The sequence below is a fragment of the Phocoena phocoena genome, chromosome 13, assembly GCF_963924675.1.
Source record: "Phocoena phocoena chromosome 13, mPhoPho1.1, whole genome shotgun sequence".
Taxonomy (NCBI): Eukaryota; Metazoa; Chordata; class Mammalia; order Artiodactyla; family Phocoenidae; genus Phocoena; species Phocoena phocoena.
The window spans coordinates 81,286,333-81,299,325 of NC_089231.1; the positions used below are offsets into that span (position 1 = coordinate 81,286,333).

The 12,993-nt window shown below is 50.4% G+C and overlaps 1 protein-coding gene across 1 annotated transcript in view; it reads right to left on the reverse strand.

The window, feature by feature from the left end:
• CUX2 (cut like homeobox 2) overlaps window positions 1-12,993 on the reverse strand; it is a 259,022-nt gene that overhangs the window by 23,569 nt on the left and 222,460 nt on the right. Inside the window, exons 6-10 of the mRNA XM_065890009.1 lie at window positions 12,648-12,771; window positions 10,311-10,390; window positions 9,349-9,415; window positions 7,293-7,341; window positions 3,216-3,320 (exon numbers count right to left, since the gene is read on the reverse strand). Coding sequence (XP_065746081.1) covers window positions 3,216-3,320; window positions 7,293-7,341; window positions 9,349-9,415; window positions 10,311-10,390; window positions 12,648-12,771 — 425 coding nt within the window. The remainder of the gene's footprint in view (window positions 1-3,215; window positions 3,321-7,292; window positions 7,342-9,348; window positions 9,416-10,310; window positions 10,391-12,647; window positions 12,772-12,993) is intronic.

The window sequence follows — 12,993 nt, forward strand, 5'->3', positions numbered from 1 at the left end:
ATTTACTTGCAACACAGTATGATGACTCTGCCAGATATATCATAGAGCCAAAGAAGCCAGACACCAAAGTGTACGCGTGATTCTATTAAGATCAGATATCAAAACAGGCAAAACCCATCTGTGCTGTTAGAAGTCAGGGGGAGTGGCACCTGGATGGGGTCATGAGGGAGGCTTCCAGGTGCTAGAATGTTTTATTGTTTTTTTAAAAAATATTTATTTATTTATTCATTCATTCATTTATTTATGGCTGCGTTGGGTCTTCATTGCTGCACGCGGGCTTTCTGTATTTGCGGTGAGCGGGGGCTACTCTTTGTTGCGGTGCGCGGGCTTCTCATTGTGGTGGCTTCTCTTGTGGAGCACAGGCTCTAGGTGCACGGGCTTCAGTACTTGTGGCACACGGGCTCAGTAATTGTGGCTCAAGGGCTCTAGAGCACAGGCTCAGTAGTTGTGGTGCACAGGCTTAGTTGCTCTGCAGCATATGGAATCTTCCCGGACCAGGGCTTGAACCCGTGTTCCCTGCATTGGCAGGCGGATTCTTAACCACTGTGCCACCAGGGAAGTCCCTAGAATGTTTTATTGTTGATCTGGATGCTGGTTATGGGCTGTGTTCACTTTGAAAAATTCCAAATGTTGTACACTTATGATATGCATGTTTTCCCTTGTGGATGTTATACTTCAATAACACATTTATTAAAAAGGAACAAAAAGAGCCCACATGCCGCCAACTACAGAGCCCACGCGCTCTGGAGCCCATGTGCCACAACTAGAGAGAACGAAGAGCCCGCACACCACAATGAAAGATACCACATGCCGCAACTAAGACCTGACACAGCCAAAACCAAAATAAATAAATATTTTTTTAAAAAAAGAAAAAAAGGAACAAAAAAGAACTAGTCAGTTGGGTGAGGAAGTGGTAGTTATAGGATGTTCCTGGCTGAGAGAACAGCACAGGTTTGGGTTTCTAAATCGGGCCCAGGTCCCACTCCCGGGAGCAACAGACCCACAGGATTAGACCTGAGACCTTGCAGCCATGAGACACGTTAGGGTGATTCCTTCCTCATCCTAATTTGCCACCAGCCCCAAGCCCCACAGCTTCTCCGGGTTTTAGGAAATGACCCCTTTGTCCTGGTTGAAGATGAAGAGGTTTCTCTTTGAGGGGACGTGAAGTCAGGCTGCCCTTGAGCTCAGTTACAAATGAATCTCAGCAGCATTACGAAGAAAAAAAAACAAAGTACAACTGACCACTACCAACCCCAGCTATTCTTCTATGGAGCTAAATGCCAATTAAAACAGGAAGCGGATACCATTAACACATTAAATTAATTAGCATCGAGCACCACTGTTGTGCTCAGAAAAGCTCACCCCCCGCCCCCCCACCCCGGCCCAACCCAGCAAAGTTCCTCATGGCTGATTAGCACAGGCATTTGCTGGCTTCCACGGGGGTTAATTAAGAACCATCGGCAAATTCTCTCTGAGGCATCCTCATGAGCGCTCTTGCTCTCAGTCTTTCTTGTGTTCATTCTCTATGTCGTGCAGACATCAGGCACGTTGATACATACACACTGCCTCCTGGGACACAGGCACAGGTGCACACACCTACGGACACACACTGACACATGTACCTGTGGGGATACTCATGCTGAGAAGCACACGCAAGGAAATGCATAGGCACCAAGGAGACGTGTCACCATCACACACACAGATGTGTATGTGCTCAGAGGCCACATGCTCACGTGGGCAAGAACACCCTGGACATACCCCAAACACACTAGTAACAGTAACACTGCATTAAATATTTACTGAGCGTAGACTATAAACCAAGCACCACGTAATCCTCTCAATAACCCTATAAGGCAGGTCCTATTTATACAGATGAGGAAACTGAGGCACAGTTAGGTTAAGGATACAGTTATTTGCCCAAAGGTCACAAACAGACCCACATACACAGTAACACACGTTCAGAGAGACTCATTCCAATATTTAAACAGAAAGACAGATACAGACACAGGTCTATGTATCAGGGTGTCAGGTGAAATGAAAATTATGCCAGCCACTTCAGGTTCATGAATGGAGACTGCAAATCACCCTGGAGCAGACCTGTTATTATGTAAGCAATCATGAATTTCATTCCTTGATATCTGGAAAGAAATCTGGAAAGAAGGTGGACCAATTTACATAAGGAAGCCAGGCTTTCTGGGAGAGGAACAATGAAGACTCTTATTACATGACAGAAGAGTAGGTTGGGGTGGGCCTGATTAAAATCCCTTGGCAGGGGCTTCCCTGGTGGCGCAGTGGTTGAGAGTCCGCCTGCCGATGCAGGGGACACGGGTTCGTGCCCCGGTCTGGGAGGATCCTACATGCCGCGGAGCGGCTGGGCCTGTGAGCCATGACCGTGCCTGCGCGTCCGGAGCCTGTGCTCCGAAACGGGAGAGGCCACAACAGTGAGAGGCCCACATACCGCAAAAAAAAAAAAAAAAAAAAAAAAAAAATCCCTTGGCAGGAAATGTCCCCAGGACCCAAAGGGGCACCAACCTGGAGGAATGAGAAAGATGTACTGACTAACTGGCTTAACACAGGAACCTCAGGGTTGATGACTAAAGATTGGTTCTTTGTAACATGTGGCTGGTTGGGAAACCTCATTAGAATCACCCTGATACATTTTAGGAACCCTTGGCTGATATGAGTGTCAACCTCAGCTCTTGGTAAGCAGCTCCACTGCTGTCTGGGAGGGACTGAGAACCAGTGGGGCATCCCTGTAGCAGTCCCTGCACATCTTCTAAGCAGTGTGAGACCAGTGGTCAACAGCAACACCTGGTGGCAGCCACCAAAACTGCACGGTTGCTCTATTGATCAAACTCATCCTCCTACCCACTCTTGCTGGGCATCTGGCAACTAAAATGATCCTCTTTGGCCTGACTAAATTCCAAAGTATACGGAATCAAGGTATGTGGAAGCTTGAGCTTGAAAAGTTAAAAGAGCTGTGCTGTTTTTGACCCTCAGCTGGTGAAGCAAGTCACAGTGATTATGTTTAACTACACACTGACCTTGGCAATTAAAATGCTATGCCCACAGTATGCACACAGAGACCCACACCCATTCATGTGCACAATTTCACACAAATGTGCAGGGTCCACCCACAAAATGTCACCCACATATTCAAACCCACAAACCTGGCCTTTCCCAACCTTTCCCCGTGGCTCCTCCACCATCCTTACCCCACTGGGTCCCTGAGGAGAGCAGCAGGCCAAGCGGATGGAGCTGTTGACGGAGGCAAGTTGTTCCCGAAGACTTTCCACCTCCCGCTGGGCAGCCTCGGCTCGCTGGGAAGGAAAATGGGGCAAGTGTGGTTAAGAGGTGAGCGGGGCCACACTGGATCCCACCCTGGCCCTCCACTGCTTCCCTGCACCGTCTCAGGCAGCAGCTGGGAAGGCAGGTCTGAGGGCCTGGGGTCCTCCTTTCTGGGTCCTGGACCCTTGAGTTGGCTCTTGGTTTCCCTGGTGTGTATCCAAGAGGAGCTGGAACATTCCCTCTTCACTAGGGCAGGAAGGGAGATGCTGTCTTGATGGAACTGGCAATTTTTCCCACGTTCCCAGGCCACTTCTGTCTGCCAAGTAAACTTCAGGCCTGGCTAATCAAAAGGCCAGAGTTTGTCCCAAGCTCCTGTGCCATATGGTGTCTGCAGAGGTGGCTCACAAGCTGTTGCAGGCCCCTGGGCAAGTTACTTCCCCACTCTGAGTCTTAGTTTTCCTTTTGTGAAATGGGGGCAATGAAACTGTAGAGGAGTGTTGAAATACATCTAAAATCAGAATGCCACAGTTTACTAAACTGAATCTTAACTCTTCGAAAATTTCTAAGAAAAAGCTTGGAAGGAAGCATCCAAATGTTAACAATGTAGACTTGTGGCCTGGAGAGAAATCTGTACTTTGTCTCTCTTTCTGGTTGTATGACCTTGGGCAAGGAAACTTCATAACCTTGGCCTCAGTTTCCCTGTCTGTAAAATGGGCATCATAAGAGCAACTATCTCATAGGGTTGTTCTGCAAGTAAGTAATTTGGTAAAATACAACTCATTAGGTATCTCATCTTGATGCCTGACACATACAAATGTGTCAATAACTGGTTTACTTTATTAACAACAACAGGGTGTATGGGATCTTGAACTATGGAAAATTAAAAGAGTTGCAATTGTATCTTGACCTCCAGCTGGTGATGCAGGTCATAGCAATTAAGTTTAACTTACACACTGACCTTAGCAATCAGGATGCTGTGCCCACTACATGCGCACAGAGATCCACACACTTCCGCACGCACATTTCATTGATTTATGTTTTAACTGATTTGTTCGTTTATTAGTATCCTGCCTTGTTCCAGGAATGGTTTGAGTTAGGAGTCAGTTTTGTTTTGGGAAAGGTTTTGGGCGTGTGGGGTTGTAGAAAAAACATTTTTATGTTTCCACAAAGGGCATACTGAGCAAATGTGACTGAAACGTGGGATCTGGGCTAAAAGACAAGCCTTGGAGTTAATACATGACTGATTAGCTAGTGAGAACTCCAGAAAGATTCACCTCCTGGGAGATGTCTGTTGACATTTCAAGGGGGGATGAGACCCAGATCGTGGAGACACCCCCTGGGTTGTAAAGCTGGGTTTAAAGCTACTAGTCTTATCTTCCCCTAGAGAGTATTTATATTCCAAATGCTAGAAACCCAGGATCCTTGCCCTTCTGTTCATCATGATACTTGGGAGTAGATTTCTCTCCCTTTCTCAGAAGGTCCCTCTACTATACTATACAACCACCCAGATTCATATTTGGGTGGTTCCTTGCCTACAGCACAAACTCTGGTGCATGCAGGAGGATATCTGGTTCTCGTCTTGTCACCCCAGGGGAAGAACTGGGGCAAACTGGCATGGTTTTTACTATACAAGTAATAATGATCTGCTCTGCTCCAGAATCCTCTTGTTCACATTTAGGATAGTATTAATAAATACAGATATTAAAGACTAATATGATGACATTTACTTTTTTCTCAGTACTCTACAATGAGCAGGTTTTAGTTTTATACTCAGGAAAAAATAAACATTATTAAAAATGCTTCCTATTCAAACTACTCTAGGATCGCTCTTCTTAAGCCCACTTGATTGGCAGAGATCCAAAAGTTTGACGACACACAGTGCTGGTGAGGCTATTGGGAAACAGGCCCTCTCAGACCTTGCTGGAAGGAGTGCGTACTGGAACAACCCCATGCAAGGCAGTTTGGTCACATTTGCCAAATTATAAACGCACAGCTCTTTCACCCAACGGTTCCACTTCTAGGAATTTGCCCTATACAGTGGCTTGGGTATGTATCAAATGATATCTGTACAAGGTTATTCACTGCAGTATGGAGGATGATGGTAAAATACTGGAAATACCATAAACGTTCATCAACAGGGTATGAGTTAGACCAGAGGTTGGCAAACTGCAACCTGCTGCCTGTTTATGTAAATAAAGTTTTACTGCAACACAGCCATGCCCATTCGTTTCCCTATCGTCTATGCTTCACTCTACCACTGCAAAGTTGAATAGTTGTGACAGTGACTGGCAAGGCCGAAAATATTTACTCTCTGGTCCTTTATAGAAAGTTTGCCTTCCCCTGGGTTAGACGATGGTGCGTCCATGTAGTGCAACACGACGCAGCTGTGAAACAGAAGGAACTGCTTTATATACAGATACGGAACAAGCTCTAAGACACATACACGGAAAAAGTAAGGTTCAGGAGGGTGTACATAGTATTAATAATTACTATGTTTTTTAAAGTTGCTAATTATTCTCTTAAGGATATGCATACCAAGGTTGTGATGATTTCTTTCTTTTATTTATTTATTTTTGGTCACATGGCATGTGGGATCTTAGTTCCCCAACCAGGGATTGAACCTGGGCCCTCTGCTTTGGAAGCGTGGAGTCTTAACCACTGGACTGCCAGGGAAGCCCCTCATTTTTGTTTTAGAAAGGGGTAAAAGTAGATATTCATGGGCTTGTGAAGGGATCTCTGGGAGGAGACCCCAGACACTGTAACAGAGGTTTCTAGGGAGAGGGGAACTGGGGGCAAGTTCAGGGAGGGGAGATGGAGTTCCCCGGCTATGCCCTAATGTACCTTTTTCAGTTTTGAACTAAGTAAATGGATTACTATTCAAAAAATTAACCTAAAACACGTTATTTTTTCCAACCTTCCTCTGCAGGAGGGAGCACCCTGTCCTTAGGCTGGCACAGCCAGGCATCCGGGTCTTTGCCTCTGCTGTGCCCTCTGCCTGGAATGCCATTCCTCAAGAGAACGGCGCCTGGGCTTTAGAACCCAGCTGCAAAGTGTCCTCCTAGGAGGCCTCCCTCAACCACCCCCAGGGAAATGACCACTTGCCCTGTCACACTGCTGACCCCTCCTGGTCATGTCCCTGGCTGCTGGTGTTGCAGGGGACCGGGGAGAGATACAGTAGGTCCGCAGGACTCCAGACCAGACCCTTATGGCCACATCTTACCTCCTTTCAAAGTCCTGCCCAACTTTGTCCTGCAGATGGCAACACATCTGAAGCCAGAGGAAGGCAGGACAAGGGAACCCCATTTATAAATGTGAAAACTGAGACTCGGAGAGGCTGAAGGACTTACAAGGACCCGGGCTGGGACTAGGATATGGGGCCCCCAGGGAAGGTTAGGGTCCACACAGTGCCTGCCTGGTGATCGAGTGAGGAGGTTGGTGGAGACCCCAGGTGGGGATGGAGGGAGAAAAGCAGCCCCGGGCTTGTCCCTCGTCACCGCCCTCGGTTCTATGGAACATAGCTCCTCACTCAGTCTGGTTGAGAGAGACCCATGTCCCAGCTTAGCCTGGGGATGGGCCTGGGATCTCTGGTCACTGCTCTGCCTTCCTCCCATGGGGAAGGGCACTCGTCATGCTCTGCAGGCTGCTTCCTGGCCTTTACCAGGGCCGTCCCGTGCCTGGAATCCATCCCTCTACAGTCTCAAGTTACTTGTCAGGTCTCAGCTCCACGACCCTTCCTGTGGGATGTCTTCCCTGACCCCTGAGTCTGGGTCTGGTGCCCCTTCCCCAACCATTGCTGCCTGCATCACCCTATTTCTGAGTGTTCTGTCTGTACCCCACCCTCCTTCCTCTGGGAACTCAGGGGCTGGGTCCCAGACAGCTCCCAGCCCCAGCACTCAGCATGGCATGTAGTTCAATTAATACTGATTGAGCTCAGCTCCCTCCTCTCCGCCTGGCCCGAGACCCCCGCCCCGGGGAGAATGAGCCCCCAGCACACGTCTCCTCACCTGATTAGCTTTCTCCAGGTTGGTCATGATCAGGCCGACTTCATCTGCCCTGAGACAGAAAGATGAGGCCCTGAGGAAGGGATTCTGGCAGCCACCAGTGCCCCCGCCATTCCTGAAACCCCCCAGCCCCTGCCAACCCAAGGGTCTCGCAATGGAGGCCTCAAGAAGGCTGCCTTCCATCCTTCCTACTGGAGAGAAACCAAGCTGGGGGGGCGGGGAAAGAATCCAGGCTGGGGGGAAATGAAAATGGGGCCTTAGCACTGGACCCCTTCCAGGCAGCCTGGCCTCCCATCTCCCCCAGGGCTCCACTCTCTGAAGGTGCCACAGAGCTACACCTCCCAGCCTTTGCCTCTGCTATGCTTTCCACCTGGACGCCTTCCTCAAGAGAACAGGGCCTGAGCTTTAAACCCAGCTGCAGAGTGTTCTCCTAGGAGGCCTCCGTCAACTACCCTCATCTATTTTGCTGCCTCACCACCCCCTTAGGTTGACAGCGCCTAAAGGATCGGGACAGGCCTCATCCACCTCGGCTGCCCCTTTGCCTAGCAAGGGGTGGGGCCACAAGGGGCCTGCAGGGACCATTTGGTGACTGAACGCCACACATGTGCTACACGCATGTTCCAGTTCAAGGCCTTCTTTGCATAAGCTGTTCCCACTGCCCAGAGCACCTTTCCAAGCATTCTTCATGTGGCCATCTCCTTCCCATCTTTGAGATCTCATTCTGAAGGTCATCTCCTCAGGGAAGTCCTCCCTGACTACCTGGATAATAGGACACACCCCTCCATGTTATTCTCTCTTGCTGCTCCTGTTTTTTCCCTTCATGGCATTTACCACGTGGCCACAACAGTGTCAGGCATACAAGTAAGTGCTCAACAGTGTCTGTGAATGAAAGACTTTATTCCTGTACATCAGCTAGTGTCTGTCTCCTCTCCTTGACTGAGGACAGGCCCATGTTCTGGTGTTTCCTCCAGGGACCCAGCATAGCACTGGGTAAACAGTAGGTGCTAAATAAGTGTTTGTGGATTAAGTTATATCTTAAAGCCTGAAGAAATGTTGAGTCCAAAGTAATTTAAGTTAATGACACTTGGCCCTAAGGGTTGGACTGTGAAGCTGGGGAGTGGGGACAGCCCCTGGAGGCTGGGGCAAGGCAGAGGCCCATGACCAGCAGAGTCCGCTTAGCTGGAAACCCAGAATGTCCTTTATAGCTTGTGCTACATGGATGGCACCACAAATAAATGCTGAACAGCTGTGAGCCTATGCTGGTGTGGAGCAGAGAGTACTTAATTAAATGGGTGTCTCAGGTAGAATCCGAGGGAGAATATCAGAAAGAGGAGGCATGTCTAGAGGGTGAGAGGCAGGAGGCGTGTCTGGGAGGGTCTGAGGGAGGAGGCAGGTCTGGGAAGGTCAGAGGTAGGAGGCGTGTCTGGGAGGGTCAGAGGGAGGAGGCGTGTCTGGGAGGGTCAGAGGGAGGAGGCGTGTTTCGGAGGGTCAAAGGGAGGAGGCGTGTCTCGGAAGGTCAAAGGGAGGAGGCGTGTCTGGGAAGGTCAGAGGGAGGAGGCCTGTCTGTGAAGGTCAGAGGGAGGAGGCGTGTCTGGGAAGGTCAGAGAGAGGAGGCGTGTCTGGGAAGGTCAGAGGGAGGCAGCATGTCTGTGAGGGTCAGAGGGAGGAGGCGTGTCTCGGAAGGTCAGAGGTAGGGGGCGTGTCTGGGAGGGTCAGAGGGAGGTGGCATGTCTGGGAGGGTCAGAGGGAGGAGGTGTTTTCGGAGGGTCAAAGGGAGGAGGCGTGTCTGGGAAGGTCAGAGGGAGGAGGCCTGTCTGTGAAGGTCAGAGGGAGGAGGCGTGTCTGGGAGTGTCAGAGGAAGGAGGCGTGTCTGGGAGGGTCAGAGGGAGGAGGCGCGTCTGGGAAGGTCAGAGGTAGGAGGCGTGTCTGGGAAGGTCAGAGGGAGGAGGCTTGTCTGTGAAGGTCAGAGGGAGGAGGCATGTCTGGGAGGGTCAGAGGCAGGAGGCGTGTCTGGGAGGGTCAGAGGCAGGAGGCACACCTCAGCATGGCATTCACTTACTTGGATGCCGCCTCCTCATCGTATTTCCGCCGCAGCTCCAGCAGCTCTGTCTGCGTGGCCTTCAACGCTGGGAAAAATTAAAGTGCCGGAGTAAGGCCCTCCACCCCCAGGGAAGTGGAACCTGCTCCCCTTCTCTGGGGCCCGGAAGGCAGAATGAAGCTTGGGGTAGTGAGGAAAGATTTTTCTCTCAGAACTGGTGACAAGCAGTGTTTCCTGCCCCTAGAAGGGCTTCGAGCTGGAGGGAGGGCTGTGGCATAGCCAGGGTGGGGAGGGCAGATGACATGATTCTCTATGAGTCTATGAAGCTCAGGGGACCCAGGTAAGTGGAGGGGGCAGTCTGTCCCGGGACCTGGCGTATGAGCCCCCTAACACCTTTAAGGTCACTCCAGGACCTGGGTGGGGTCGTCCGTGCATGAGCTCACCCACCCTGAGGCCCAGCCCTGGAAGTGAGGGGATGGGAGGGGCAACGAAGTCAACAGATACATGTATATTACAACAAATGAGGGATTTCTCATAAAGTTCCAGATTTCTGATTTCTCTAGCAAAATGGAAGGGACTGGCTATACTGGGCAGTGCCTGGCTGGGGCTCAGCAGTGGCCACCTCTTTAGATCAGCCTGGGTTCTCCAGTTTGACCCACACCCCACCCTTCCCTATTGCATATCCTAATCCAGCCAGCTTGGCTGCATGCCCGGCCCCTGTAGGCACTGCATTTGCCACTCCGGATTGAATTCTATCTCAACCCCTCTCTCCACAGTAGTACGACCCCCGGGACTGGGGCTCTGATCCCTGCTGGGTAATGTAGGTCTTTCCTCTCCCTTCCCAAACTCCTTTCTTGCCGTCCTGATTCTAGAACCCCTGACCCTGTGTTCAGTGTTGCTACCCCCTCCCACTCCCCCTGGGCCTCCTGGTCTGACTGGCTGGGGCGCTGCACGAGGGCAGGGGACATGTGCCAGATACACACCTGAATGTAGGACCTTGATCTTCTCCTCGGCTTCCCCCAGTCTGGCTGCCAAAGTGAAGGCCTGTACTTCCTGAAGGCCCCTGTGAAAAGACCTGGTGTGTAGACCGGCCCATCCTGGCTTCCTGTCCCCACTCCCACTCCCTGTAAAATCTGCACCTCCGTCTTTTTAATGAGTCCTTAAACATGACACTCAGGCACTTGGCTGCCCTGCTGTTTTGCTGACTGTGTGGCCTCCATTAGAGCTGGTGCCCAGTTAAGGTTCTGTAGCAGCCAGTGACCTTGCCTCTCTGGGCCTCAATTTCCTCATGTATAAAATGGGTTTCTGATGGAGTCTGCCTCAGAGAGTGTTGTGAAGCACGTTCAATGTGGTGCCCAGCACCCAGAGTTCCCTCAGTATCACTGGTAACTATTACTGTCCCCTCGAGAGGCACTTTTTTTCCCTTTTCTGTGGCCGGAGTTTGGGAAGCCCCCCCAGCCCACTGTGGTCTAACTTGGGTGTGATGCAAGCATCCCAGCAGAGAAGGAGGACCCCTAGCTATGCTGGGGGAGGGTTTATGCAAAGCCTGAGCCTTACCTTGGCTGGGTCAGTGACTCTAGGGAAGGAGCCCTGTTTACCTTGATCTTATCCTGCCCCCTCCCCCTCGCTCACTCCATTCCAGCCACACTCCCCTCACATCGGCACGTTCCTACCTCAGGGCCTTTGCACTGATTGTTCCCTCTGTCCGTATATACCTGCAAGGCTCCCTCACCTCCTTATGGCTTTGCTCACCTTCTCAGTGAGGCCTCCTCCAACACTCTATTTAAAACTTCAGCCCCCAGGGACTTCCCTGGTGGCGCAGTGGTTAAGAATCCTCCTGCCAATGCAGGGTACATGGGTTTGAGCCCTGGTCCGGGAAGATCCCACATACTGCGGAGCAACTAAGCCTGTGCACCACAACTGCTGAGGCTGTGTGCCACAACTACTGAAGCCTGCACGCCTAGAGCCCGTGTTCCGCAACAAGAGAAGCCTCCGCACCGCAACAAAGAGTAGTCCCCGCTCTCCGCAACTAGAGAAAGCCTGCGCGCAGCAACAAAGACCCAACGCAGCCAAAAATAAATAAAATTAAAAAATAAAAAACCAAAAAACTTCAGCCCCCATCTTATCCTCTTCCTCTTCTGCTTTATCTGTCGTCACAATGCTTATCATGTAGCACACCACTTATTTATCGTTTTTGTTTGTGTTTTCCTCACTAGAAAGTAAACTCCAGGAGAGCAGAGTTTTGTCCACTTTGTTCATTGCTGTTCCCTAGGACAGTGGCTGGCACACAGTAGGTGGCTGCATAAATATGTGGAATGAAAAAATAAGTGAATGACAGGATAAATGTAACAATCATCATAAAATTATTCTAGAAAGGCCCTAAGAATGCATATTTTATCACCACTGCACCAATCGTAAAGGCAAACATTTACTGACATGTGCTTCTTCCTGTGAGCACTGAGCTAAGCATGTACAGGTGTCCTTTCATTTCATTCTTATGGCAGACTAGGAGTTGACACTGCCTGTGACAGTCGGTGTTAATACGTCCATTTGGCTGGGCTATAGTACCCAGTTATTCAGTCATACACTAATACATGTACTGCTGTGAAGGCATTCTGTAGATGGGGTTAGCATCTACAATCAGTTGATGTTAACTAAAGGAAAATATTCGCAATAACACAGGTGGGCTTCATTCAGTCAGTTGAAGGTCTCAAGAACAAAACTGAGGAAGAAGAAATTCTGCCTCAAGATGGCAGCACTTACGCCCACCTGACAGTTTCCAGCCTGCTGGCCGGCTCGACCAATTCAGACTGGCCAGCCTCAAAATCGTGTGAGTTAAGTCCTTGAAATACAACTCTTTTTTTTTTTTTTTAAATATTTATTTATTTGGCTATGTTGGGTCTTTGCTGCGGCACGCGGGCTCTTAGTTGCGGCATGTGGGATCTAGTTCCCTGACCAGAGATTGAACCCAGGTTCCCTGCATTGGGAGCGTGGAATCTTAACCACTGGACCACCAGGGAAGTCCCAAAATACAACTCTTAGCTAAAAAAAAATTCTACTGGTTGTTCCTCTGGGGGACCCTGGCTAATATACCACCATTAGCCCCATTTTCTAGATGGGGAAACTGAGGCTCAGTGAGGTGATGTGACCTGCCCAGGGCTGGCCACTGAGCTGCTGACGTGTGGCTTGAACCCAGACCTGCATCTCCCTCTCCAACCTGCATCTGGATTCCCAAAGGGTCCTGGGCAGGGGTGACTTTCCAGGTCCCCCCTCCCAGACAGGTGGAGCAGCGGGAGCCTGCCTGTCCTTCCCCCACTCACTTTTGTTTCTCTGCCTCATTTCTCTGCAGCAAAGTTTCTGTCAGGAGGGCTTTGCTGGGAATGCCTGGGAGGCGGCTCCCCTCAGTCAGCGTGGGCGCAGCCGGCGACGTCCCCTCTCTCTGTTCTGGAGGGAGAAAAAGAGGGAAAACCGCCCATTGCTGAGAGTGGCGTGACAGCCAGAGCTGCTTTCTGCAAACCAGATCGATCAACAGTGCTGGGAGAAGAATCAATTTCCCAAACTCAGCGTTGGAGAGAGCGTAGCTGTCAGGACCTGTTGTCACTGCGATCAGCTGGGTTGAGCCTTCGCGAGTGCCTGCACAAGAAAGTCAAACTCCATCGTGCCAGC